The 27,819-nt window shown below is 39.1% G+C and overlaps 2 protein-coding genes across 3 annotated transcripts in view; one reads left to right on the top strand and one right to left on the bottom strand.

Moving 5' to 3' along the window:
* The window catches only part of SP3 (Sp3 transcription factor), a 64,559-nt gene that overhangs the window by 25,835 nt on the left and 10,905 nt on the right, over nucleotides 1-27,819 (top strand). The window lies entirely within an intron of this gene.
* Nucleotides 11,847-13,594, bottom strand: LOC309963499 (SERTA domain-containing protein 1-like; the record flags this gene model as incomplete). The annotated part of the gene is made up of 1 exon (XM_082841926.1): nucleotides 11,847-13,594. One exon carries the CDS (start codon nucleotides 13,592-13,594, stop codon nucleotides 12,881-12,883), a length of 714 nt encoding a protein of 237 aa, XP_082698052.1. The 3' UTR covers nucleotides 11,847-12,880.

The raw sequence follows: 27,819 nt of genomic DNA, 5'->3' as shown, positions 1-27,819 counted from the left end.
AGGATGGGTGTTAGCTCGTCTCTAAATGTTTGATAGAATTCACCTGTGAAGCCATCTGGTCCTGCCTGGACTTTTGTTTGTTGGAAGATTTTTAATCACTGTTTCAATTTCATTATTTGTGATTGGTCTGTTTATATTTTCTATTTCTTCCTGGTTCATTGTTGGAAAGTTATACCTTTCTACAAATCTGCCCATTTCTGCCAGGTTGTCCGTTTTATTGGCATAGAGTTGCTTGTAGTAGTCTCTTAGGATGCTTTGTCTTTCTGCTGTGTCTGTTGTAACTCCTCCTTTTTCACTTCTAATTTTATTGATTTGAGTCCTCTCCCTCATTTTCTTGATGAATCTGGCTAATGGTTTATCAATTTTGTTTACCTTCTCAAAGAACCAGATTTTAGTTTTAGTGATCTTTGTTATTTTCTTTGTTTCGAATTCATTTATTTGTGCTCTGATCTTTATGATTTCTTTCCTTTTGCTAACTTTGGCGTTTTTTTGTTCTTCTTTCTCTAGTTCCTTTAGGTGTAAGGTTAGATTGTATATTTGAGATTTTTCTTGTTCTTGAGGTAGGCTTGTATAGCTATAAACTTCCCTCTTAGAACTGCTTTTGCTGCATCCTATAGGTTTTGGATGGTCGTGTTTTCATTGTCATTTGTCTCTGGGTATTTTTTGATCTCCTCTTTGATTTCTTCAGTGATCTCTTGGTTATTTAGTAACATATTGTTTAGCCTCCATGTGTTTGTGGTTTTTACGGTTTTTTTTTTCCCCTGTAATTCATTTCTAATCTCACAGAGTTGTGGTCAGAAAAGGTGCTTGATATGACTTCAGTTTTCTTAAATTTACTGAGGCTTGATTTGTGACCCAAGATGTGATCTATCCTGGAGAACGTTCTGTGCGCACTTGAGAAGTGTAATCTGCTGTTTTTGGATGGAATGTCCTATAAATATCAGTTAGATCTATCTGGTCTATTGTGTCATTTAAAGCTTGTGTTTCCTTATTTATTTGCATTTTGGATGATCTGTCCATTGGTGTAAGTGAGGTGTTAAAGTCCCCCACTATTATTGTGTTACTGTCGATTTCCTCTTTTATAGCTGTTAGCAGTTGCCTTATGTATTGAGGTGCTCCTATGTTGGGTGCATATATAATCGTTATATCTTTTTCTTGGATTGATCCCTTGATCATTTTGTAGTGTCCATCCTTGTCTCTTGTAACATTCTTTATTTTAAAGTCTTTTATCTAATATATGAGTATTGCTACTCCAGCTTTCTTTTGATTTCCATTTGCATGGAATATCTTTTTCCATCCCCTCACTTTCAGTCTGTATGTGTCCCTAGGTCTGAAGTGGGTGTCTTGTAGACAGCATATATATGGGTCTTGTTTTTGTATTCATTCAGTGAGCCTGTGTCTTTTGGTTGGAGCATTTAATCCATTCACGTTTAAGGTAATTATCGATATGTATGTTCCTGTGATCATTTTCTTAATTGTTTTGGGTTTGTTTTTGTAGGTCCTTTTCTTCTCTTGTGTTTTCCACTTAGAGAAGTTCCTTTAGCATTTGTTGTAGAGCTGGTTTGGTGGTGCTGAATTCTCTTAGCTTTTGCTTATCTGTAAAAGTTTTGATTTCTCCATTGAATCTGAATGAGATTCTTGCTGGGTAGAGTAATTTTGGTTGTAGGTTCTTCCCTTTCATCACTTCAAATATGTCATGCCATTCCCTTCTGGCTTGTAGAGTTTTTGTTGAGAAATCAGCTCTTAACCTTATGGGAGTTCCCTTGTATGTTATTTGTCATTTTTCCCTTGCTGCTTTCGATATTATTCTTTGTCTTTAATTTTTATTGATTTGATTACTATGTGTCTTGGCTTGTTTCTTCTTGGGTTTATCCTGCATGGGACTCTCTGTGCTTCCTGGACTTGGGTGGGTTTTTCCTTTCCCATGTTAGGGAAGTTTTCGACTATAATCTCTTCATATATTTTCTCTGGTCCTTTATCTCTCTCTTCTCCTTCTGGGACCCCTGTAATGCAAATGTTGTTGTGTTTAATGTTGTCCCAGAGGTCTCTTATGCTGTCTTTATTTCTTTTCATCCTTTTTCCTTTATTCTGTTCTGCAGCGGTGAATTCCACCATTCTGTCTTCCAGGTCACTTATCTGGTCTTCTGCCTCAGTTATTCTGCTATTGATTCCTTCTAGTGTATTTTTCATTTCAGTTGTCGTATTGTTCATTGCTGTTTGTTTGTTCTTTAATTCTTCTAGGTGTTTTTTCTTTAATTCTTCTAGGTCTTTGTTAAACATTTCTTATGTCTTCTTAGTTTTTGCCTCCATTCTTTTTCTGAGGTCCTGGATCATCTTCACTATCATTCTAAATTCTTTTTCTGGAAGGTTGCTTATCTCCATTTAGCTTTTCTGGGGTTTTATGTGTTGTTCCTTCATCTGGTACAGAGTCCTCTGGCTTTTCATTTTGTCTGTGTATCTGTGAATGTGGTTTTCCTTCCACAGGCTGCAGAATTGTAGTTCTTGCTTCTGCTGTCTGCTCTCTCTCACAGGGAACTTTTTAAAAATGCCAACAATTTGTGTTGAGCATCCTCCCAATTCTAATTTAATTGCTGCATTAGGCCTAGGAAAGATGTATTTTAAAAGCCCCCAAGAGATTTTGAAGTACAACTGGTTTGAAAATTAGTAGCTTAATACAGAAAGAATATAGATAAAGAAGAGATTGGAAAATAGTATCTTGAGCCTCAGATTATTTTCCTTGATTTTTCAAATGCAGTGTCTAGCACAGAATCAGAGGTAGTTGGGCGTATGAGGAGACGACATGCCATGAGTGAGAACCAGCAGAAACATCAGACAATAGAAGTAAGACTTACTGGGACTTTATATACCACATATGGATTTAAACAATTGTTTTACTATGGTCTGGAAGGAAAAAGCCAAGGTTGAAAATTTTTAACAGAGAGTTGGGGATTGTTATGAAAATGACATGGCAGATTGTAAAAGGACCAAATACAAATTCAGGAACTGAAACTTAAAATGACCAAAATTGAGGGAAATCCTTGGCTGAATCTGAGGACATTTTCAACATTTAGAGGGCAAGAAGTAGAGAAGCAACCAGTAAAGGAAATGGAAGGCACTTCCAGCAGAGAGGAATATCCTGGAAGCCAAGTGAATGAACCACTTAAAGGAAGAGTTCTCAACTTTTCAGATATTGTGGAGGGTACATAAGATGGTAAAGAATGGGAATCCAGTTGTTGTGGTTTCAGTGGAGTGTTGGGGAGAAAAGTCTGAATAGAGTGATTTAAAAGGAGATGAAGGGAAGAGGGAGTAGCAACAGTAATTACAGACAAATAATTTAAGGGTTTTTTTCTGTTAAGAAGAAGAATGTTGAAATAAGACATGGTAGTTGGAGGTAAGCTTGAGGTCAGGGTGGATTTTCCTGGGAATGTCTCAAAAAAAGGGAAGAAATTGATGATGCAGGAAGAAGGTATAATGGAGGAAAGTTATTACGAAGGCAAGCAAGATGAAATACAGGACACAGGTATAGAGGTTGGCCACAGAGAAGAGTGGGAATAATCATGTTTTAATGGGAAGGGCATGGGATAGGGCTTTGCGGGTACAGATGTGTTGGTAGGAAGATAAGGTCATTCTTGTCAGGTTGCTTCTGATTTCCTTTTGTTATAAGCTGAGATGGGTGAGGAGGACAGGTTTTAGAAATTTAAGAAGGAAAAAGGCATGAAATGGTCATCTGAGACAATTGCAAAGTGAAATTATTGGTGAGACAGTTGCAGGTGTTACTGGGTGCTCAGTTGAATAATTAGTACAATTGTGTTTTTTCTCCAGTTACCTTTAGTTGCTTGCGTGCAGGTGCAGGGTTAACTCTTTTCTGTTTCCTGGTAGAAAGTTCCAAGTCCTTTTGGTTTTATCTCTGCCATGTTTTTGTGATCTGTTCTTCCTTTCCATTCTCATTTTATTAGTCTGGCTTTTACTGTTCTCCTAGGCTGTTGTTACAATAATTTGGTTTCCATGCCTCTAATCTTTCCTCTTTATAGTGCATTTAAAATTCTCTTTCAAAAAATTTTTTCTTGAATAATAAGTAATACCTGCACAAGGCATGCATTCAGAAAATATATTAAAGGGTAATCATTAAAGAGTTAGTCTCTTTCCCTCCTTATCTTAACCCCCCAGTTTCTCTCCCTAGAGATAGCCATTGTCACCAGTTTTTTGGTTTTTTTTTTAACTGTATGGAATATCTCTGGTGGAAGGATACATTTACAAACACTACCATACCTATGTATTCTCTACCATTCCCTGAAATTGTACCATTCTTCTGCATAAAAAATTTTTATGTTGGATCTCTTAATATTACAGGTAGAGAGCTATCTCATTCTTAGCAGTGACAGTAACAGTGTTCTATTGAACAAGTATCTTGTCATTTAGTAAGATCCTTATTGGTGGGTATTTATTTTCTATCTTCAAATTATACTGCAGTGAATATCCTTATACACATATTTTTTTTCACTTATGGAAAATATGTGTATCTGAAGAATAGATATATATCTAGAGATTATATACATCTTTAATTTTGGAAGATACTGGAAGTTGTTCCAGTATATCCTTTACATCAGTGAACACAGGTCATGTTGTTGCCTTCTTTAAAATCTTCACTGGCTCTTCCATTGTTTTATTTTTTATTTCATTTGTATTGAGGTATAATTGACATGTAAAATTGTATTCCATTGCCTTTAAATTGAGGTTTACTTACCACTGTATAGAGTTCCTGCTGTGTCCAGTGCTGGGCATACAAAGGTGAATAAGATACTTCTTGCACCAGAATTGTTGATAATCTAAAGATTAGACTGGGTATTCTCAGTCTCCACGTTACTGATATTTTCGACCTGATAATTCTTTGTTGTGGGGACTGTCCTTTCCATTGTAGGATGTTTAGCAGCATCCCTCACTAGATGCCAGTCGCACCCCTTAATCCTTCATTCATGACAATAAAAAAAGGGCTTTAGACATTGCCACATGTCCACTGGAGGGCCAAATTTCCCCCCTTTTCTTTGAGAACCATTGGGTTAGGCAGTCAGGTAGAAGATTCTGATGTAATGTGGTAAATGGTACACTAACATTGAACCACAGTTGGGAACAGGGAGGAGTAGAGGAGTAACCTTTGAGTGGACATCTTCCAAGGCTTAGCTCAGATACTACCTCATCCCATAGCCTTTCCTGACTCCTGCCTCCTTTATTTTTAATAGCATGTTTCTGTATTACAGTTAACATGTTTGTCTTCTTTTGGAAATCAGCAATTATTTCTTATTCATCTTTTGATCTCTGCATTTTTTGAGAGTGAATGAATGAAATGTCAGTAATAGGTACAGGATAAACATAGGTTTGTGTGGTAACATATAATGTAAATTTTACCTGCTTGCTTCTGAAATGATTAACTTTGTTCAGTTGTGTGAGATTCCTGGTACTTGTTTATTTTATACTGCTTCCAGTTGTGTAATTGTGTTAAATGTGTAGCTTTTTAAAGACTCTTGGCATTGAGAATTATGTTTCAGAAAGCAATCTATAAATCTGTGGGGGGAAAAAAACAAGAGAAGCAAAAGGAATTTAGATTTAGTCTTGTCTGCATATGAGGAAATTTAGAAGAATTAAAGTTCAGAGAAGTCTTAGATCAAAGAGGGTTCCAGCTGTCAGGGAAGATTTTATGGAAAAGAGAGAACTTCAGTAGAGGAGTATAGATTTGTATAGGTAGATGAGGGGAAGGTATGTTCTAACAAGGCAAAAAGCCGTATAAGTGAGAATAGAGACAGTCTATCCAGAAGACAGTTTAATAGCCCAGCATTTCCCAAAAAATGGATTGTAAGATATTAATGGGTATTATTAAATAGGTTATGAAAAATTCTCATTAGCTTATTAAAGTCTGAGAAATCCTGTGGAAAATAAACCTGACTGTTTAAGGAAAGGAAGCAGCATCCTTTTTCTTTTTTAGACTATACATCTCTGGAGATAAGTATTTCATTGGGTTAATTGTGAGAAACGCTTTGGGAAATGCAGTAACAGCATAAATAGAAGGCTTTGATGTTGTCTGGGGACCAGAGACTGTTAGGACATGTTTGGGTAAGAGTAGACAGCACTAAGTACTATTGGTGAGGATTTTAATATTTTTAACGTAGGTCCTTGAAGGTTTTTGAACAAATGAATAACATGAATAAGTCAACTCTTTGTACTTTAAGAATATATTGGAATGGGAAGAAACTGGCACTGTAGATGATAGGAAGCTATTTCAATTATACAGGGATAAAGTAAGGAAGTAAAAATGCTCGACATTTCAAAAGATAAATCTACAGGATTTAGTGATAAGCTATCTGGAATAAAAGATGAGTCCTTTAGGGCTTCCCTGGTGGCGCAGTGGTTGAGAGTCCGCCTGCTGATGCAGGGGACACAGGTTCGTGCCCTGGTCCGGGAGGATCCCACATGCCGTGGAGCGGCTGGGCCCGTGAGCCATGGCCACCGAGCCTGCGCGTCCGGAGCCTGTGCTCCGCAACGGGAGAGGCCACAACAGTGAGAGGCCCGCATACCACAAACAAACAAAAAAGATGAGTCCATTATTTTAAAAAGATCATACCATGGGCAGAGTTCGGAAGGGAAACTGATCTGGGGGAAGTAAAGGGATACCAGTTTTAATGGATTGAATTTGTGGTGCTAGGTTGCAATGACTGTTGGTGGTAGAGATAGAGGACTGAGCTCAAGACAGAGGACTGGAATTCTGTAGAAGAGAGGTGATAACATGAAGTCATAAGTAGGTAAACTGAATGAGAAAGTTGTAAGTAGGTAAACTGAATGAGAAAGTTATAAAAAAGATTTGGGGGAGATTTTTGGGGATGGGAACTATAAATTAATTAGGTACTCTGTTAGCATTAATAAAAATGCATGAAAATGTGTATATTTGGTACCATTTCTAAGATATTCTTTCAGGATTATAAAGTTTTAGTGGGTAGTAGATTTCTTTGGGTAGCAGAAAAACAGGTATTTCTCTTCGATGTCTGGCATCAGAAAGTTTAGTTTGGATTCAGTATAGTTTTGGTTTTGTTTGTTTGTTTGGGGTTTGGCTTTGTCTTACTATTCTCTCTCAGAAAGTCGTCTACATTGATTGCTTATTAGTTCGAGATATTATCACTTATTCTTTATTTAAGAGTTTATTTTACCCTGATTCATAATTAAGGTAGAATACCCGGCTTCAAAACAAGGATTTTATAGGGCGGTATTAATGGTTATATGAAACCAATCCCCATATATACCAGCACACATGTATTCCCTAAGCAAAATTTGCTGTTTTATTTACATTAGTCCCTCCTTGTGATGCTTTTTTTTAATTAATTTTGGCTGCGTTGGGTCTTCGTTGCTGTGAGCAGGCTTTCTCTAGTTGTGGCGAGCAGGGGCTACTCTTGTTGCGGAGCATGGGCTCTAGGCACGGGCTTCAGTAGTTGTGGCCTGTGGGCTCTAGAGTGCAGGCTCAGTAGTTGTGGCACATGGGCTTAGTTGCTCCATGGCATGTGGGATCTTCCTGGCCCAGGGCTCGAACCCGTGTCCGCTGCATTGGCAGGTGGATTCTTAACCACTGTGCCGTCAGGAAAGTCATGATGCTCTTTTATTGCCTACCACTTATACCTCACTGAGATACCGTTTAATACCTAAAACTTCATGTAATCCAACCAGTATCTTGGGTCCTCTAATAGGGTAAAATTCTTTCTTTGGATGCTTAAGTGAAGGTGGAATAGAGTGTAAGCGTTTATTTTTCAGAAGAAAAGGGTTTCAGCCTTAGACCTGTGAAAGTAGAACTTTAGGCTTTGAAGTAATACCTTTATTTGGGATGAATAAATAGGCAATTGGTTTTTTTTTTTTTTGGCGGTACGTGGGCCTTTCACTGTTGTGGCCTCTCCCGTTGCGGAGCACACGCTCTGTACGCGCAGGCTCAGCGGCCGTGGCTCACGGGCCTAGCCGCTCCGCAGCATGTGGGATCTTCCCGGACCGGGGCATGAACCCGTGTCCCCCTGCATCGGCAGGTGAACTCTCAACCACTGCGCCACCAGTGAAGCCCAGGCAATTGGTTTTTATGTTACAGTGTTAAATGGCGGAATGTTAACTTCTAAAGGAGATAAGGAAATCTTTTAGAAAAAAGTAGTAGAAGTATCTTTAGTTTTGATTAATGTTATTTTCCTCTCTTTTGTCCACTTTTGAGGAATAAATGTGGCTTTTCCTCTGCCATTTAATTTTTCTTCAGCCTTGTTTCAGTGGCAGTAGTCCCTTGGAAAGGCTTGATAAGAAAAGTTAAAGAGGATTTGAAGTACTTGTTTGCCAAAATGAAGTAAAAGGAATAGTATTTGAGATCTAGTCACACTTTTTCAATTGCTTTTACTGACTCTTCAGAAACTTTATTGAAAAAGTTACGTTTCATAGCAAAGAAAATGCATTTGTCCTAGAGTTCTAACTATCTAGTAGTAGCTTACTACTTCATTGCTTTATTTGCTTTTTGAAGTAGGTGTCTATTGGGAAAAAAGGAAAATTTAAAAGATATAGTTCTTTGAAGACATAATTTGGAAGTTTTTAATTGCAGTTTAAAAATTGGGTGTGATGATCATTAGAGCTATCTACCTGTATTTCCGGATTTCTTTCCGGGCACAACCAAGTTGGATGCAGCTGTGTAGCTTGCTTTGGCCAGTGAACTATGTATGCTCTACTGACTGTTCTACCAGGCTGGATCTGTAAGTGAGGAAAGCATACAGAACATTCTTGGCTACGGTGGACATGAATAAAAAATAAGCCTTCGTTTTAAGCCTCTGAGATTTCAGGGGCTGTTAGCTACTGCAATTTTATTTTGCCCTGCATGGTCTAATATGGTAGCCACTCGCTCCATGATGCTGTTAATAAGCACTTGAAATGTGGCTAGACTGAATTGAGATGTGATTAAGTATAAAAATATAAACTGGATTTTAAAGATTTGGTATGAACAAAATAATGTAAAATAACTCAATAATTTCTACATTGCTTGCAGGTTGAAATGTAATTATTTTGGGTATATTGGGTTAAATGAAATATATTAATTTCACTGTTTCTTTTTACCCTTTAAATGTGGCTACTAGAAACTTTACAATTGCATATGTGACTTGAATTATATTTCTATTGGGCAGCATTTATGTAACCTATCCTGACTAAAATCAAAGTTGGTACAAGCAGTAGGGTACTCTAACAGAACCCCTCAAATGTTGCGTTGGTCAGGGGTCAGGTAGCAAGGAAACTGATATTAGAGGCTGGGAAGATGCGATGCAGAGAAGCATTTGGTAAAACTTGCCTGCAATAACTTGGAAGGCCAGTAATGTACCTAATGCATTTATAGCTTTAGGGACGAGGCTGGAAAACAAATTGTATTTTAGCTGTTGTTGGCTCCATTTGACAAGATGGAAGAAAAAAAAATGAGCTAGAACATGATTGGCTAGTTTGCAAGTGGGAATGAAGAGCAATAAAGAGAGGCCAGAAATTTGGGGAATTGTAGGATTGGAAGAAGCAATTGTTTCTCACTGTCAGTCAGTAAGAGATGAAACTAAGAAGCCTTTTGAGCAGATAATTAAAACTTTTCTGGCAATCAGCGTTATGACCATCACTCATTGTTAAAAAGTCTGAATGGATTAAGGTGATTCAGAGTAAAGGTCTACTTAAGGGGGTGGTGCCTTTCTGTTGGGTTAGGGAAAAGAGATTTTTTTTTAAAGGTATGGATTCCCTACTAAAGCCAGGTAGTTCCAGGGCACCCACAATTAAATAGAGAGAAATAGATAGCACACAGTCTCTTGGGGCAAGAAAGCAAAGAAATGTAGAAAGTCTAAAAGACATATCTAGAAAAAAGCTATGGTTCTAGACATTGGCACTTGGCAATGGCTAGAACAGATAAGAAGCGTCTAAGTTTTTCAGGGAGTTGTACAGCCCAAGAAACCAGCATGGAAAGTGTGAAGAAAGTGTGATTGCATGAGTTGGTCACCACCCCCTAACCTTCTACCAGCAGGCTGAAAATTCCTCTTAGCTAAGGATGTACACTCCCTGTGTTCACTTCACTTGTGGTAGAGGAGGATAGCAGGCAAGAAAAAAAATCTCCTGGAAGGTAGAGCCAAAAGGCTCAGAGAATACTAGACTGAGAAATTCCTCCCAGTGATCAGTCAGAGAATTCTCTCCCCCAGAACAGAGAGCACTTACACTATCTGTTCAGTGGGGTATGTGAATTGCTATGAACTATTGACTATTTTATCTCCTGTTCCTCCTCTTTTGAACAGGAGTGTTTTTTATGGTTATACTTAGCTTTTTCTATCATTGTATGTTGTGTCTGTGAAGGGAGGTAGGTAACTTGATTTAGTAAACAGGTCTTTGTGAACAAGGGCCACGTCTGGACCTGAGAGCTTTGAGCTTGGTGCTATAACTAGGTGGGATTTTTGGGTTATCTTCTGCATGAAAGGGGACAGGTGTATCCAAATGTGGGAGGAAAAGTAAATTGAATATTTGATCAGCACAGGGACTTGGGAATCATGCTTCTTCATAAATAGACCACTTCTCTTCTAAGCACATGATAGGATTGCCCTTTCATGCCATTATTGAAATCAGGCATGGCTCTCTGACTTACTATGGCCAATAAAATGTGAATGAAAGTTTAAGAGCAGGATGTGATTTACCACATTACCTTTTACCTTCCTTGGCAAGACAATCTTGGAAGCATGTGTCAAGTGGAGGGACTGTGATAAGCAGATCTCTCCTGCCAACCAGAGTTGGACATGTAAAATTAATGAGACATAAACTTATGTCAAGCCACTGAGATTTGGGGATTGTTTGTTACTGTACCACCACCTCACTAGTTCCGATTGATGTGTTAGGTTATAATTTTAGTCACAGTAGGTGCTCAATAAATGTTTGAATTGAATACATTGAAATTTGAGGGCAGAAGAAAATGTACAAATTCTGAAACTGCCAAAATACAGCTTTTTGGCTTATATTCCTTATAATAGCCAAGCCCACACATGGACTAAGTGCTCTCTTTTATGTAGAGGTAATATGGCAGAGAGATTGTAGAAGACACAGGAAAAATTAGAGAACAATGAAACCTGTAACATTTTAACTAGAAATAATTGTTCAAAGCTATACGTAGCATCATTATGGTTTACTGGATCATTTAAAGCATTGTTTCCTCTTTCTGGTGGTAAAAGCTCAAATTAAGATTGTTGAATCTATAGAAAGTGTAGTGAATAATCCTTAGAAAAAGTAATATGCATTTTAAACACAGGATTGAGGAAATCAAGGGACTGTTTTGTTTAAAGGGAATATTTTTTTAAATGAGGTGAGTAGGGGAAAAACCCTAAACCATTATCTTTTTTTAACCCTAGTGTCAGTGGCAGCAACATCAGTTTTAGTTCAGTGCTAGAGCAGAACCTAACCTCAAGTGAAGCCTTAGGTAGAACTCCAGTGTATAACACTGATCTTATGGGGTTGCTCTGATTTATATGAGGATCTGAGACTTTATACATAGTCATCTTTTCTGCTGACACCTGTAGTGTCTTTTAAGAAACTATAGTTTGAAAATCCCTTTGCTGGAGCAGGTATAGCCACTGTGGCCATCTTCATTTTTTTTTTTTTAACATTAAAAAAAATATATTTATTTGTTTGTTTGGGTTGCGTTGGGTCTTTGTTGCTGCACGGGCTTTCTCTAGTTGCGGTGAGTGGGGGCTACTCTTCATTGCGGTGTGCGGGCTTCTCATTGTGGTGGCTTCTCTTGTTGCAGAGCACAGGCTCTAGGTGCATGGGCTTCAGTAGTTGTGGCTCGCGGGCTCTAGAGCGCCGGCTCAGTAGTTATGGCGCACAGGCTTAGTTGCTCTGTGGCATGTGGGATCTTTTCGGACCAGGGGTCAAACCCATGTCCCCTGCATTGGCAGGCAGATTCTTAACCACTGTGCCACCAGGTAAGTCCCCATCTTCATTGTTTTCAGTTTGGGTTTCTTAGGAAAAGCTTTAGGTTCTTTCTGTAGACCTAATTTATCCAATATTTATACACAGTTTTAACAATCCTGGTTGATTTCCAAGTTTAAAACTGGCTTGGAAGATAAACATTAGAATGGACAGTGGATGTGTAGCCTGAGAGATGGAGGATGGAAGAGTTGGGAAGAAGGCAAAAAAAAAACCCCCAAAAAACCCACAAGTAGATACAAGAAATAAAAAGCCAGAATTCTGTATATGTTTTTAGTACAATGTTCTAGGGCTTGTTTACTACCATAAATTATTTTTAATAATGAATTTGAGTCATTAGACTGAGCTTCCCACTAAAGAAGGTAGGTAAATGTATAATGAATTCTGGAGAGATTTCCATTCAAAATATGGTAACCTGTAGTTATCTGGTAAACTACCATCCTAAACAACTCATGCCCTGAAGGTTTAAAATTTTAGACGTTTTCTATGTATTTTTAAAGTGATATACAAATAATTAAACATTGAAGTAGTAGATCATACTCTTTTCTTTTTTTTTTTTTTTTGAGACTTCCCACGACTGGCTTTAATTTCAAAAAAACTGGTTGGGGTCTTTTCCCACATCAGGGAAAGAGTATACCAAGCTGTGCCTCCAGGGATTCAGCACTGGGCCTGGTCCAGTCACATTCCAGCCACCAGGCCCTGTCATTTCATCACACGGGCCAATTCCAGTCTACCCCCATCAGCCAGAGACGAGAGGACGGAGGTGAAGTTGCCCAGGACTGGATTCTTTCTCTCCAAAGCCCCTCTCTAGGGAAGCCAGCTGTGTCTTTCAAAGGAGAGTTGGTCCAGCCACCAGGCTCAGTTTGGACACCAGATCAACATCCCAGCTCTGGGGGAATCAGCACCCTGGCCCTGGTGGCCGCTCCAGTGCCTGTGTGCCCACCAGCATGTCCATGAGGTAGTCCAGTTCGGCCTCATCCAGCTCTGGAGCTTCTTCCTTGCCTGGCCCATCCTCAGGGCTGGATTTGTGGCCCTCAGAGGCTGGTGCCCAAAGTTCACTGTCATACATTGTGTCAGTGTCCTCAAACAGGCCCTCAAGCCCATCGACCAGCAGACATCCAGTGGCTGGGCCGAGCAGGTCCAAGGCACCCAAGCTGGGTGCGGCTCCCCCAGTGGGGTGGCCTGGTGGCCCCTCATCTACCAGGGGCTGGGGAGCCTGGCTCAGGCCCTCAATATGGCTGAGGTCCTCCAGAAGGCTGGCCATGGAGGCTGAGAGGGAGGCATCAGAGCTGGCCAGCAGGTTGTCAGCTATGCCTGGGGCTGTAGGCAGGCTGGGCATAGGTGGCAGGGCAGCTGTGGGTGCCATGCACGCCTGAATTCGCTGCAGTGTGTTCACTACCAGCACCAGGTGCTGCAGGTCCGGTTCACTCTGCTGCAGGCTGTGGTGGAGCTTGAGCACCGAAAGGTCAAAGAGGGAACGGGAGGCCACGGCTGGGGGTGCGTGTGCCACTGCTGGGTGGCCGGGATCCAGCCACCAGGTGTCGACTGCCAGGGCTTCTTTCCCCTCCTCCTCCTCCTCTCGCTTTTGCTTCAGGCCCTTGCTCAGCATCATCCAGCTCACCAGCTGCCAATCAGAACGAAGAGGGAGCCACCCGCAGCCAATCAGGAAGCGGTGGCGGCAGCACTGCTCGCCCGGTCCCCTTCAGCAACTGGCGCCTGAGTTGAGAGACAAGACGCAGTTCTCCATACTCTTTTCCAACGTTTAATTTTTTAAAGAGTTTTGTTTGTTTTTGGCTGCGTTGGGTCTTCCTTGCTATGCATGGGCTTTCTCTAGTTGCGGTGAGTGGGGTCTTCTCTTGTTGTGGAGCACGGGCTCTAGGCACACGGGCTTCAGTAGTTGTGGCTCGCAGGCTCTAGAGCGCAGGCTCAGTAGTTGTGGCGCACGGGCTTAGTTGCTCCGCGGCATGTGGGATCTTCCCGGACCAGGGCTCGAACCCGTGTCCCTGCATTAGCAGGTTGATTCTCAACCACTGTGCCACCAGGAAAGTCCTTTTAAAGAGTTTTTAATAATTAAAACTTACAAAAGAAACCCAGGTTATATAAATTTGAGATGAGCATATAGTATACTATATGCTATTGCCATTGTATTTCAACAAATTATGATAATACATAGTATTCAAACAACTATCTGTTCTTCCATAGCTATTTTTTAAAATAGTGTTTTAACAGATGACTGCAAACCAATTTTTTTTTTGACTGTGCTGCGAGGCTTGCAGGATCTTAGTTCCCCAACCAGGAATTGAACTTGGGCCCCTGACAGTGAAAGCGCCGAGTCCTAACCACTGACCCTCCAGGGAATTCCTGACTGCAAACCAGTTTGGAAGAGAATTTTCTTGCAACATGAAATTAGAATGGATTAGTAGTAGAATTAATGTAGAGCTATATTTTGCACCCTTGGTGAGTAACATAAACATAGCTTTGTGAACATGGGAGAAGATATGTTTATCTACCGGATGGATGATATAAAAACTGAGAATAGGATTGTGAGAGGTGAGGTTAAAAAACAAAATCATGTATAACTTACTACGTTTTTGTATATTTCCCCTCTTGGCCTTCCTAAGAAGACTTAAAAAAAAAATTGGTCCTGAATTGCTTAGGCTGAGGAGGTGTTCTGCTTATTCCAATGATGATTAGGTGCTAGGGAGGTAAACTACTGTAGGGATCCAATTTATATTGTGGTCACGGTTTGTTTTGAATGAAGAGCAAAATTATATCTTCCAGTTTAAATACTAGTATTCATAACATGTGACTTCTGGTTATCATCTTGTCTCTAAAAATTGAATCTACTCTTAGTATGAATGTTTGGTACTGTTAGGATTTGAATAGTGAGAGTTGTGAGAGCTGCTGGTGACAAATCACTTTCTTATTGTTTCTTAGAGGGCAATCAGGACTTTGTGAGAACTATCTTTTTGGTATTAGTTTAACCTGGGGGAGTGTTGGAGGAAAACAGCTTTTACTTTTTAAAAAACTTCGGAATAGTTTTAAAGTAGTCTTTATAAATCTGAAATTAGAGAGGAAAACTAGTCTCTGCAGCTAATGGAGGAAGGGATGAATCTTAGCAAAGAGTACTGTTTGCAGTAATATCTTATATTGATGTGTATCCTTCGTAGTTAATTTGAACTTCTTATCTGTGACACTGAAGATTTCATCTGTAAGATTCCTAACATAAGTCATCTCTGAGAGTGGGAAGTAACGGGAGATTTTCCCAGATTTTTAAAAATTATAGTAAAAAACACATAACATTAAATTTACCATTTTAAGTGTATAGTTCAGTAGTGTTAAATATATTCACACTGCTGTGCAACAGGCTGTAGAACTTTACATAATGAAAAACTGAAAATCTGTATCCATTCCCCTTCTTTCCTCTTCCTAGCCCTTGGCAACCACCATTCTACATTCTGTTTCTATGATTTTGTCTACTTTTGATACTTCATATTAGTAGACTCATACAGCATTTGTCCTTTTGTGATTGGCTTATTTCACTTAGTGTAATGTTCTCAAGGTTCATCCATATTGTAGCACATGACAAGATTTCCTTTTTAAGGCTGCACAATATTTCATTGTATGTCTATACATTTTCTTTATCGTCCCCAGATTTTTTAAGTCGCACTGGTTTGAACAAACTACAATTAAAACTACATATTCATATGTAAGGAGGCTAGACTGCTATTCCTGGGAACTAGCCCTGGGAGGGAACTGATTTTTATTTTTTTGGCGGTACGCGGGCCTCTTACTGCTGCGGCCTCTCCCACCGCGGAGCACAGGCTCTGGACGCGCAGGCCCAGTGGCCATGGCTCACGGGCCCAGCCGCTCTGCGGCACGTGGGATCTTCCAGGACAGGGGCACAAACCCGTGTCTCCTGCATCGGCAGGCGGACTCTCAACCACTGCGCCACCAGGGAAGCCCCCTGGTTTTTTTATTGAAGTATAGTTGATTCACAGTGTTGTGTTAATTTCTGCTGTACAGCAAAGTGATTCAGTTATATATATATACACATTCTTTTAAAAATTATTTTCCATTATGGTGTATTACAGGATATTGAATACCGTTCCTGTGCTATACAGTAGGACCTTGTTGTTTATCCATTCTGTATATAATGCATCTGCTAACCCCAGACTCCCAATCCATCCCTCCCCCGTACCCCCTCCCTCTCGGCAATCACAAATCTGTTGTCTAAGGACATGGATTCTTTGAATAAGATGTTGTTGGGCCCTTGACATCTGCCCTCCATTGTGCTCTACTCTACATTGTGCTCTACCTCAGAGGTCTCAGACTTTGCAAAGTTACACACAGGTAATGTTTCCCATCCCAGTTTTCCCCAAATTATTATAGTGACCACCGTAGGGTTGCCAGTATTTGGATGGAGGGGCGGTGCTAGGTACGGACATTTTTAAAAGCGCGGGAACTGATTTTTAGCAATGTTTATAATACGGTTTTGCATAATTCTTTGTCTTATGTCCCGTCCACCACTTTTTAGCTGTGTGACTTCAGGCAAGTAACTTAACCTCTTTGTTTTCTCATCTAGAAAGTTGGGAGAAAAGTATGACTAAAACCTTAGGGTAGTTGGGAGTACGAAGTAAGTCAGTGTATGTTAAGTGCTTGTAATAGTGTCCAACAAGTAGTAAATCTTATATGTTATCGTCATCATAGAGTAGAACACTGTTCCTTTTTTTTTTTCACACCTTTATTGGAGTATAAATGCTTTACAATGCTGTGTTAGTTGCTGCTGTACAACAAAGTGAATCAGCTATATGTATACATATATCCCCATATCCCCTCCCTCTTAAGCCTCCCTATCCCATCCCTCTAGGTTGTCACAAAGCATCAAGTTGATCTCCTTGTGCTGTGAAGCATCTTCCCACTAGCCATCCATTTTACATTTGGTAGTGTATATATGTCAGTGCTACTCTCTCACTTCATCCCAGCTTCCTCCCCCCGCCACCATGCCCTCAAGTCCGTTCTCTACCTCTACGTCTTTATTCCTGCCTTGCCACTAGGTTCACGAGTACAGCTTTTAAAAATTCCATATATATGCGTTAGCATATGGTATTGAACACTTCCTTTAACAGTAACTTATTTAGTACTTCAGATTAAAGTGAAGTTAGTATTTCACTGTTCACAGTGTATTAATTGCAGGTCATAGTCTCTCTCATATATTTGTGGTATGTCTGTAAAATGAGGTCTTCTGTAAGGCATATTAGAAAATCAGTCATTTCCAGTTATGTTTATATCTATGTGTGTGTATCTTACAAAAGCTTGTATTGTTTAGATTTACTAGGAAGAATACTCCTATTAATGTATAATCTCCAGTTGGGTAGAAAAGGTTTGAAAATAATTTGGGAAACTGCTGTAAAAAAAAACAATAGAAGGGGGTTGGATTTGAAAAAGATTAGTAGAGATGAAATAAAAGATTAAATTTAAGTGGGGGAGGGGGAAGGGAGCAGTCATAGAAGAGTAATGATCCAAATCTAAGGAGATAGGGTTTATGGGAAAGAGATTGCTTCATGTTAAAGCAGAGATGTTATATATATAAAGTTTATATTTGTTAAAGAAAATTTGGTTTTAAAACCTTCCCCTAAAGTGTTAACCTCTTTTGATCAGATTAGTGAACTTATATTTTTAGGAATCCATGTCTATAGTTTAGAACTATCCCATTGAAAGAAAAACTAGAAAAAAAGACTTGGTAGCTCTGAAATGCCCATAGGAATCTAAATAGTTATGAACGTGAAAATGTAATTAAACAATATACGAGATCTTGGAGGATTATCCTGTAATTCTGTTTAGGTGATTTTTGTAGCAGGTGAAACTGATTAAAGAAAAATGTAAGGAAAATAAACTTTCAGAATCAAATGAAGTAATTTCATCAGTACTTTAAAAATTGAAGGCAGAGAACATGAAAGCCTTTGATAAGAACAAAATCCTAATGATACGCTATTGATAAAGGAGAATGTCTCATTTTATCAATAGTACTGTAATTCATATTTATCTGGTATTATTTAAATATGCATGTTTCAGACTTGATAAACCAGTAAATAATTTATCTTAAATATTCAATTAGCTCTATTGACAAATAAGTAGCAAATAGTCTCAGGAGGAGGCATTTAACATTTTCTTGTAATATTTTTAATAGAAATCTAAACATACTCTTGTTATTAATGCTTAACTAATATTGATTATACAGATTGCCATTGGTGCCTTCACTAATTCCATGTCATTTGTGTTTGTGTTACATATGATAAGCCTGCTCACTTACCCACTTTTTGTTGCTTTTAGCACGCTGCTGCATATTGCTGTTTATATGTACTTGGATATGCTTGGATTAAATGGAATTGTATTTTTTGGTTTTAACTGAATGTCCTTCAGAGTGGACAAGTGGCTTTAATATTCATGTAAAGAAACCATGGATTGAATAGAAAAGAAATGCAAGTATCATTGAAAATGGTAGAGTTTCCATCTGCTATTGATAACACTGAATCTTACCTAAATATTGTTGTGACATCTAATATTGAGCTATCGCAGTTAACAATACATTTGTTTATCTTATATAACTATTTGTGTTTTATACTGTTTAATAATCAGTTAGAATAGTATTACTTGTATATACTTAATAAACACATTTACGGGGTGCATGTTCACAACTTTACTAATAGTGTCGAGCAATCAAGATTTGGAGACCACTGGCTTCATCCTCTTCCTAATCCACAAAAACAGCCAAACTCTTTGAAGTCATCAGTGCTATATAGTGGTGTCTGTGGGAAGTTGGATCCATCTACACCCTCACCACCACACTTCCGTACGCCAGTCTCTACTTTTTTGGTATTCCTCTACTTAAAGTGTATTAATGACATGTTAAAATAATACCTTTCTGTTATTTTGTGTTTGTCCATTGGCTATACAAGAAAATTAGTCTTATCTTTGTAACCATACTGTGTTGTGTGTGTGTGTATTTTTTCATCATTTAAAGTCTCTGTTTCTCTCTCTTTTCCTTTAGCTCTTACCGAGGTGTGCAGGAAATTGGAAAAAAATTTTTTTTCATTTATATATCCCTTTCACAAACTTATTTTATTGGGGTAGGCCTTGAAAACAACTATAACTATGGCACAAAGATACTGTCAGTCATATACCAGGCCAGGTGAAGTGGACATTTAAGCATTTTGAGGTAGAGAATAGATATAATCAAAAACCAGTGCTGTTAGTTTATAAAGTTCTTAAATGTATACTCAAATGTCCTTGAGAATTTGTTTCCATTGCTTACATTTTTTTCTTGCGTTTAAAACTTGTTATTCCTTAAGTACCAAAAGTCAAGTTTAAATAAGCATGTTCATTTTTATATTACTAGTGTATATTATATAGGTAGTGCTACTGAAAATAAAGGTGAGTTTACACTATCTCAGGTAGTGTTATGTGTTAAATCTACCCTTGTGGGCTAGTTTAGGACCTTCAGTGCCCTTTTTATAATGCTTACTTTCCCTGCAGAACTCTTGGAAAGACTTGTATATACTTGTTTCTAGTTCATTTCCTTCCATTTTCTTGAATGTACTCTGGGCAGGGTTGTATTCCCACTTCTCTATTGGAACAGCTCTTGTCAAGATATTACCACATTGTTACATCCAAAAGTCATTTCTCAATCCTCATTTTACTTGACTGACAAGCATTTGACATCTTTGATTATTTTCTTCTTTTCTTTTTTTTTTTTGTGGTACATGGGCCTCTCACTCTTGTGGCCTCTCCCGTTGCGGAGCACAGGCTCCGGACGCGCAGGCTCAGCGGCCATGGCTCACGGGCCTAGCCGCTCCGCGGCATGTGGGATCCTCCTGGACCGGGGCACGAACCTGTGTCCCCTGCATCGGCAGGTGGACTCTCAACCACTGCGCTACCAGGGAAGCCCCTGATTATTTTCTTCTTGAAATGATTTCTTCACTTGGCTTTTGGATACCAGCTTCCTCCTGTCTCACTGGCTTTTTTTCTTTCTTTCTTTTTTTTTTTTAATCGCTGCTTGTCAGCTTTGAAGTGCCTAGGGTTTCTTCCTATAAATATATATATATACTACATTCCAGGTGACTCTCAGTAACCAACTGTAAATGTTGATGATGCCCAAATTTATATCTGTGGGCCATACTTCTGTTTGAACTCCAGATCCGTCAGCGCCTAATCAACATGATCATTTGGGTATTTCATAGGTACTTCAAAACTTTCATATCCAAAAATGGACCCCTGAATGGCACCCCTCTCCCGTAATTTTTTCTACCCCCACTCTACTCTGTTTCAGTTAATGGCAACTCCATCTTTTTAGTTGCTCAGGACTAAAACCTTGGAGTTATATTTAACTCCTTGTTCTCACACCTCACATAAAACCCTGTTAGCAAATGTCTTTGACTCTACCTACAAAGTATTTCCTGATTCTGACCATTCCTTACCACTTACTCATTAACAACTAGTTTTACGCCACTGTATCACCCCTCTACTCTCAGTGGCTTCACTCACTGAATAAAATGTAAACTTTTAATTTTTTTTTGCGGTACGCGGGCCTCTCACTGCTGTGGCCTCTCCCGCTGCAGAGCACAGGCTCCGGACGCGCAGACCCAGCAGCCATGGCTCACGGGCCCGGCTGCTCCGCAGCATGTGGGATCCTCCCAGACTGGGGCACAAACCCACGTCCCCTGCATCGGCAGGTGGACTCTCAACCACTGCGCCACCAGGGAAGCCCTAAAATGGAAACTTTTAGTGGCCTACAAGGTAGTACACAATGTATAACATCATATATAATCTTATCCCACCTTTACATTTTTATCTCTGCTATCTTGTTACTTAGTATTCTTCTTTCACAGTCATTTCTTTCTAGCCACACAGGCCTCCTTGCATTTCTCTGAACACACCAAGCATACATCCACCTTGCTCTTCCTTCTACCTGGAATACTTTCCCCCACCTTCTTGCTCCTTTGCCTCCTTCAGGGTCAAATGTCACCGTATTAGCAAAACCTTTTCTGGCCACTTATTTAAAACAGCAAGTACTTCTCTCCTTTCACTCTCTGTCTATCCTTACCTCACTTTATTCCCATAACAGTTCACCATCACACAAAATGCTGTGTACAGTTGACCCTTGAACATGGGTTTGAACTGCTCAAATCCATTTACACGCAGAGTTTTTTCAATAGAAAATACAACAGTATTACACGATCTGCAGTTGGTTGAATAGGCAGATGTATACGGAAGGAGAACTATAAGTTACACAATGGCACTCCTAACTCTGCATTGTTCAAGGGTCAGCCATATTTACTCGATTATTTGTTCTGTCTTTTCCCACTAAAAAGGAAACTTGATAAAGACATGAGCTTAACTGTTGTTCACTTTTATCCTTAGAACCTAGAACAGTGACTGGCATATTGTAATCACTCACATATTTGTAGAGAATAACATTATGTCCTAAACTTCAAATTGACTTAATTTTTGGAGCACAGTCATCTTTTTTTTTCTTTTGATTATGACTTTATTCTTTTACAATAAAATCCCTTAGACATTTTTTTTCTTTTTCTCTTTTTTCCCTTTAATTCTTTGTCCCATAGCACAGTGTCTGATATCCAGTAGATTCTTAATAATTACTTACTGAATATGGAAGTGTATTATCATGCGTTTAAGACACTGGAAATTCAAATGCGAAATAAAATGTGATTAATTTCTTGGTCTTGCTACTGCGTTATCTTAACGAGGGGTTTATTAATTTCGTATGGACTAGTGCTTAATAGTGCAGGCTCCGAAATTCAAATGCCTGGGTTCAGATCCAGTGCAATACTTTGCTGGGAGCCCAGTCATCTTAAGGTTTTGTTTGTTTATTTATGTTTTTGTTTTTAATTCCAGTGGTGGGAGAAGGGGCTAGTTGGTTATACAGGAACTAGAGATGAAACCACAACAAACATTGATTGACTGTCTTTAACAAATTCCCTAAGTCATCTCCTATAGATTACTTTAAATTTTTTTATTTAGAATGATCTTTCAAAGTATAGTATACACTCAGAAAAATGTACAAATCATAGGTGTGTAACGATGATTTTTTATAAAACAAACACATAGGAAAAATTACCACCTGGATCAAGAAATAAGATATTGCCAGCAGTTCCTCAATCTCCCTGTACCCAGTCATTACGCCTCGTAAAGGTAGGCAGTCACTGTATAGTAGTGTTTCCTGTTGCTTTGAGCTTTATTTAAATGGTATATCTGTCTCTCTATAGATAGAGGTATTATATGTAAGAGAGAGTGTGTATGTGCCTTCTTTTGTTTAAAATTATGTCTGTGGTGTTCCTGTTGCATGTAAGTTGTTAATTTTCATTGTTTTAACATATTACACTGTATGAATGAATATATTATGATTTTTCTATTCCAACACTAGTGGATATATGAGTTACTTCCAGTTTAGGATGAATTTCTGTACTTTAGGTGTCATGTGTATATGCCTTTCCGTTGGAGTGAAATTGCTTCCGTTATAGGGTATACATAGGTTCATCTTTAAAATATACGGTCAAAAGATTTCCAAAGTTGTTATACTGATTTACACACCCACCAGCAGTGTGGGAGAGTTTCAGTTGCTCTATTACTTTGCTAACAGGTGACCTGTTAAAAAGTTTTAGCCATCTTGGTGGATGTGTAGGATATTTCACTATGATTTTAATTTTAATTTTCCTGATATCTAATAATATTGAGTACCTTTTCATACTTCTGTGGGCCATTTTGATGGGTATCACTTCCCCTTCTCCTGAGCTTTATAAACAGTAGATTTCTGAGGATAACTAGGTACCATGCAGGACACTAATGCAGCATGGTAGAAAATATTTTGTTATTATCTACACTAAGATATAGAGGAAGATACAAACTTGACTGCGTAGTACTGAAGACCTATTTTTTTGTTTTTTTGGTTTTTTTTGCGGTACGCGGGCCTCTCCCTGCTGTGGCCTCTCCTGTTGCGGAGCACAGGCTCTGGACGTGCAGGCTCAGCAGCCATGGCTCATGGGCCCAGCCGCTCTGCGGCATGTGGGATCTTCCCGGAACGGGCACGAACCCGTGTCCCCTGCATCGGCAGCGGACTCTCAACCACTGCGCCACCAGGGAAGCCCTGAAGACCTGTTTTTAAAGGTGTCTGTATTAAGTTGATAATGCAGGTTGGCAAAGAGGAATTATTTAAGATTTACTAGATGGGTGAAATTTATGATTAAGATTCTAAAATACCCCAGATGTGTATGAGCAAGAAAAATGATTAAAAATTGGGTATAACACTTCTTGGGCAAATAATTTATTGTCTTTAATGAGCACTTTGTGGTCCTGTCCATATGAACTGACTCTTTTTTTGTTTTCAGTAAGTAATGCTAGAAAATTAAGTATCCATTTGAGATAAAATTAAATTTTTAAATCTTCTCTATGTATTATTTGCAGATAGAAGGAGCATAGAGAAGTAGAGGGCAGAGTTTTCCAGGTAGATTATTACCTAGACTGGAAGTTCCTCCTTAAGGAAGGGTTTGTTCATTTAGTCAGATTGTATTTTCTGAGCACTTTTGAGTGAAGCATTTATTATCTGAAGGGATGTATGAGCCAGTAAGTGGAACTAATTCTACCATAAGCATGTATAAGGGAGATGACATTTGAACTAATATTGAAGGATAAGTAGATGTTAGTTACATGAAAAAGGAAAAGAGCTAGAAAACAGTCCAGGCAAGAGAGGCATATACTTATGGGTATGACATTGAGAAAGGACATGGGTTCTGACAGTGATGAGAATTTCAGTATTTTAATACTGAAGTTGGAAGAGCAGTTGCGGCCAGATTGAGAAGGTTCTTGAGTACCAAATTAACAAGTTAGTACTTAATACTGTAGAAAATAGAGAATTAGTGCAGGTAATGAATCAGGAAAGTGATGCCATTAGATTTTGTATTTAGGAAGAAGATTCTGGAAGCTCTGTAGAAGTTGGATTGGCAGAAGCGAGACATGAGAGGCTGGGAATGGACTGACAGGACTCACCTGAAATTGATGGTTTGAGCCATTAGGTGGCTTGCAATTATCAATAAAGGGGGAAGCAGGAGAAGGTTTGGTGAGTGGACAAGATGTGTTCAGTTTGGACATGTTATGTTCTATGTGCCTTTGTTTTATTGGAATTCAATAGGAAAGAGAACTAAGTTATAAGTATCCATGGCCATGACACACTCTTTAAAGATATTTTGTAGGTTCCAGTTAAGAGAATTAGCAATAGGAGTAGGAATGACCTGTAATATCGTTATCCCCTCAGTCAGGTTGTATTTCATTCTTGCCCTCTCTCATCAGTTGCTTTATTTGTTCTCTGCGATTTCTTTAAATCTTCTCTCTCTCTAGACTCCTTTATCTGCTCTTAATATTATTCTGTCGTCCTTTTTCCTTGTTGTCTTGTCACAAATAATGTAAGATGAGTAGCTTTAAAAACATCTGACAAAATTCCTCGTTTTATGGACTTAAAATTTATCCAACTCTGGATATGTGCTATCCATATGCTGTCTTTTATTTAACTTGTAAAAAAGCTAATACTATGCGGTATTTGTGCATATATTTAAATGTCTTGTCATAATGATGCAGGTGGACACCTGATTATAAAGGAACAGAGGTCAGTACTCATTTATGTTGTGTGTTTGGATGAATTTTATACATATCTAATTCTTCATGCTTTCACTGAGGAAATAGAAACCATTTCCCCTTAATTTCTAGGCATCAAATTCTCTCTGCCTCTGGGGTCTAGCACAGTTCATGGCACATAGTAGCTAATCACTTATTGAATGAATGTGCCTATATCTTTTCTTCCCTCATGTAATAGAGGAGGTGGCTGTGCTCCAGCAGTTAAGCCTGTAAGTGCTATGGCTCATCATCTCCTCCTGACTTCTTAGGGACTTTATTCTTGTGTTTTCAGTCTCTCCCTCTATAGTGGATCTTTCTCATGAACATTTACACATGTTCAAGTCTTCCCTGTCTTCAAACATAGAACAAAACACTTCTTCCCCCAGACTCTCTTTTTTGGTCCCCTTTAGCCTGTAGTGTCATGTTTCTGTCTCCCTCTCAAGCCAGACATATCTGTACTTGTTATTAAACACTTTTTCACTTCTTGCCCATTTTCTTAGTTTCCTTCTTGAATTTTCTGCAGTATTTGATGTTGACCACTTTTCCTTTCTTTAATGTAGCACATTTTTCTGGGTACGCCTTTCCTGCACAGGTTCATCCTCTTCTGCCTGTTCCTTAAATGTCTGCATTCCTCATAGGCTACTTTCTCTTCTCATTCTACTTATAGTCCTTGAATGATCTAACCTACTACTTTGGATGCACTCCATCTGTGTAGATCCAGCTTTTTTACTGTTTTGTCTCACAAGCTGTTCAGACTCTGTGACCAGCAACCTTGAATTAACTGTCCTTCTTTACCTCCACCTGAACCTTCTCCAGTGTTTCCTATTGCAGTGAATGGCACCACCATCTACCCTGTTGCCCAGGCCAGAGTGCCCTCTCTTCCCATTTCCCCCCTTGATTCTTAGTTGTAGTTTTTCTGATAAAATAAATTAATTTTAAACTGTTAGAGGCATTTTTCTTGGTTGCACATTCTAGTTTTCATTAGTATAAATTCAGGAGCTATTAGGGCACATTTGATTTCTTTCGGCTATTTTTGGCTCCAATTATTAGTGACTGGTGTAAATCTAAAATAAATGTCCATTAAGATTTTTAGTTTACATAAATCAAAATTAAAATGTGTAGGAATTTATGTTTTATCAAAGATGATTATATTCAGTGTTCGTTCTAAATCATGTATTGTGGGGGTTTTTGTTTTCATTTTAATTTTTTTTAATTGGGGAATAGTTGCTTTACAATGTTGTGTTAGTTTCTGCTGTACAATGAAGTGAATCAGCTATATGTGTATATATATCCCCTCCCTCTTGGACCTCCCTCCCCCGCCCCCAATCACGCCCATCTAGGTCACCACAGAGCACCGAGCTGAGCTCCCTGCGCTATACACCGGTTCCCATTAGCTCTCTGTTTTACACATGGTAATGTGTATGTATATGTCAGTCCCGATCTCCCAGTTCATCCCACCCTCCCTTACCACTCACCCACCGTGTCCACACGTTTGTTCTCTATGTCTGCATCTCTATTCCTGACCTGCAAATAGGTTCATCTGTACCATTTTTCTAGATTCCACATATATGTGTTAATATACAGTATTTGTTTTTCTCTTTCTGACTTACTTCAGTCTGTATGACAGACTCTAGGTCCATCCACACCTCTACAAATGATCCAATTTTATTCCTTTTTATGGCTGAGTAATATTCCATTGTATATATGTGCTGCATCTTCTTTATCCATTTGTCTGTCGATGGGCATTTAGGTTGCTTCCATGTCCTGACTATTGTAAATAGTGCTGCAGTGAACATTGGGGTGCATGTGTCTTTTTGAATTATGGTTTTCTCTGGGTATATTCCCAGTAGTGGGATTGCTAGGTCATATGGTAGTTCTATTTTTAGTTTTTTAAGGAACCTCCATACTGTTCTCCATAGTGCTGTATCAGTTTACATTCCCACCAAACAGTGCAAGAGAGTTCCCTTTTCTCCACACCCTGTCCAGTATTTATTGTTTGTAGAGTTTTTGATGATGGCCTTTCTGACCAGTTTTGATCTGCATTTCTCTAATAATTAGTAATGTTGAGCATCTTTTCTTGTGCCTCTTGGCCACCTGTATGTCTTCTTTGGAGAAATGTCTATTTAGGTTTTCTGCCCTTTTTTTTTTGCGTTACGCGGGCCTCTCACTGCTGTGGCCTCTCCCGCTGCGGAGCGCAGGCTCCGGACGCGCAGGCCCAGCGGCCATGGCTCACGGGCCCAGCTGCCCCGCGGCATGCGGGATCCCCCCAGACCGGGGCACGAACCCGCGTCCCCTGCATCGGCAGGCGGACTCTTAACCACTGCGCCACCAGGGAAGCCCTCTGCCCATTTTTTGATTGGGTTGTTTGTTTTTTTGATATTGAGTGCATGAGCTGTTTGTATATTATGGAGACTAATCCCTTGTTGGTTGCTTCATTTGCAAAACATTTTCTCCCATTCTGAGGGGTGTCTTTTCATCTCGTTTATGGTTTTCTTTGCTGTGCAAAAGCTTTTAAGTTTCATTAGGTCCCATTTGTTTATTTCTGTTTTTATTTTCAGTACTCTAGGAGGTGAGCCAAAGAAGATCTTGCTGTGATTTATGTTAAAGATTGTTTTTCCTATGTTTTCCTCTAAGAGTTTTATAGTGTCTGGTCTTATATTTAGGTCTTTAATCCATTTTGAGTTTATTTTTGTGTATGGTGTTAGGGAGTGTTCTAATTTCATTCTTTTACAAGTAGCTGTCCAGTTTTCCCAGTGCCACTTATTGAAGAGACTGTCTTTTCTCCATTGTATATTCTTGCCTTCTTTGTCATAGATGAGTTGACCATAGGTGTGTGGGTTTATCTCTGGGCTTTCTGTCTTGTTCCATTGATCTATATTTCTGTTTTTGTGCCAGTACCATTACTGTCTTTATTACTGTACCTTTGTAGTATAGTCTGAAGTCAGGGAGCCTGATTCCTCCAGCTCCGTTTTTCTTTCTCAAGATTGTTTTGGCTCCTCGGGGTCTTTTGTGTTGCCATACAAATTGTAAAAGTATGGAATGCTTCATGAATTTGTGTGTCATCCTTGCACAGGGGCCATGCTAATTTTTTCTCTATCCTTCCAATTTTAGTATATGTGCTGCCAAAGCTAGCACTCATGTATTGTTTTCTTT

This window comes from Leucopleurus acutus (assembly GCF_964270905.1).
Source record: "Leucopleurus acutus genome assembly, chromosome: 6".
Classification (NCBI taxonomy): Eukaryota; Metazoa; Chordata; class Mammalia; order Artiodactyla; family Delphinidae; genus Leucopleurus; species Leucopleurus acutus.
The sequence above is the reverse complement of the archived record's forward strand: the minus strand, read 5'-3'. Positions and strand labels throughout refer to the sequence as shown.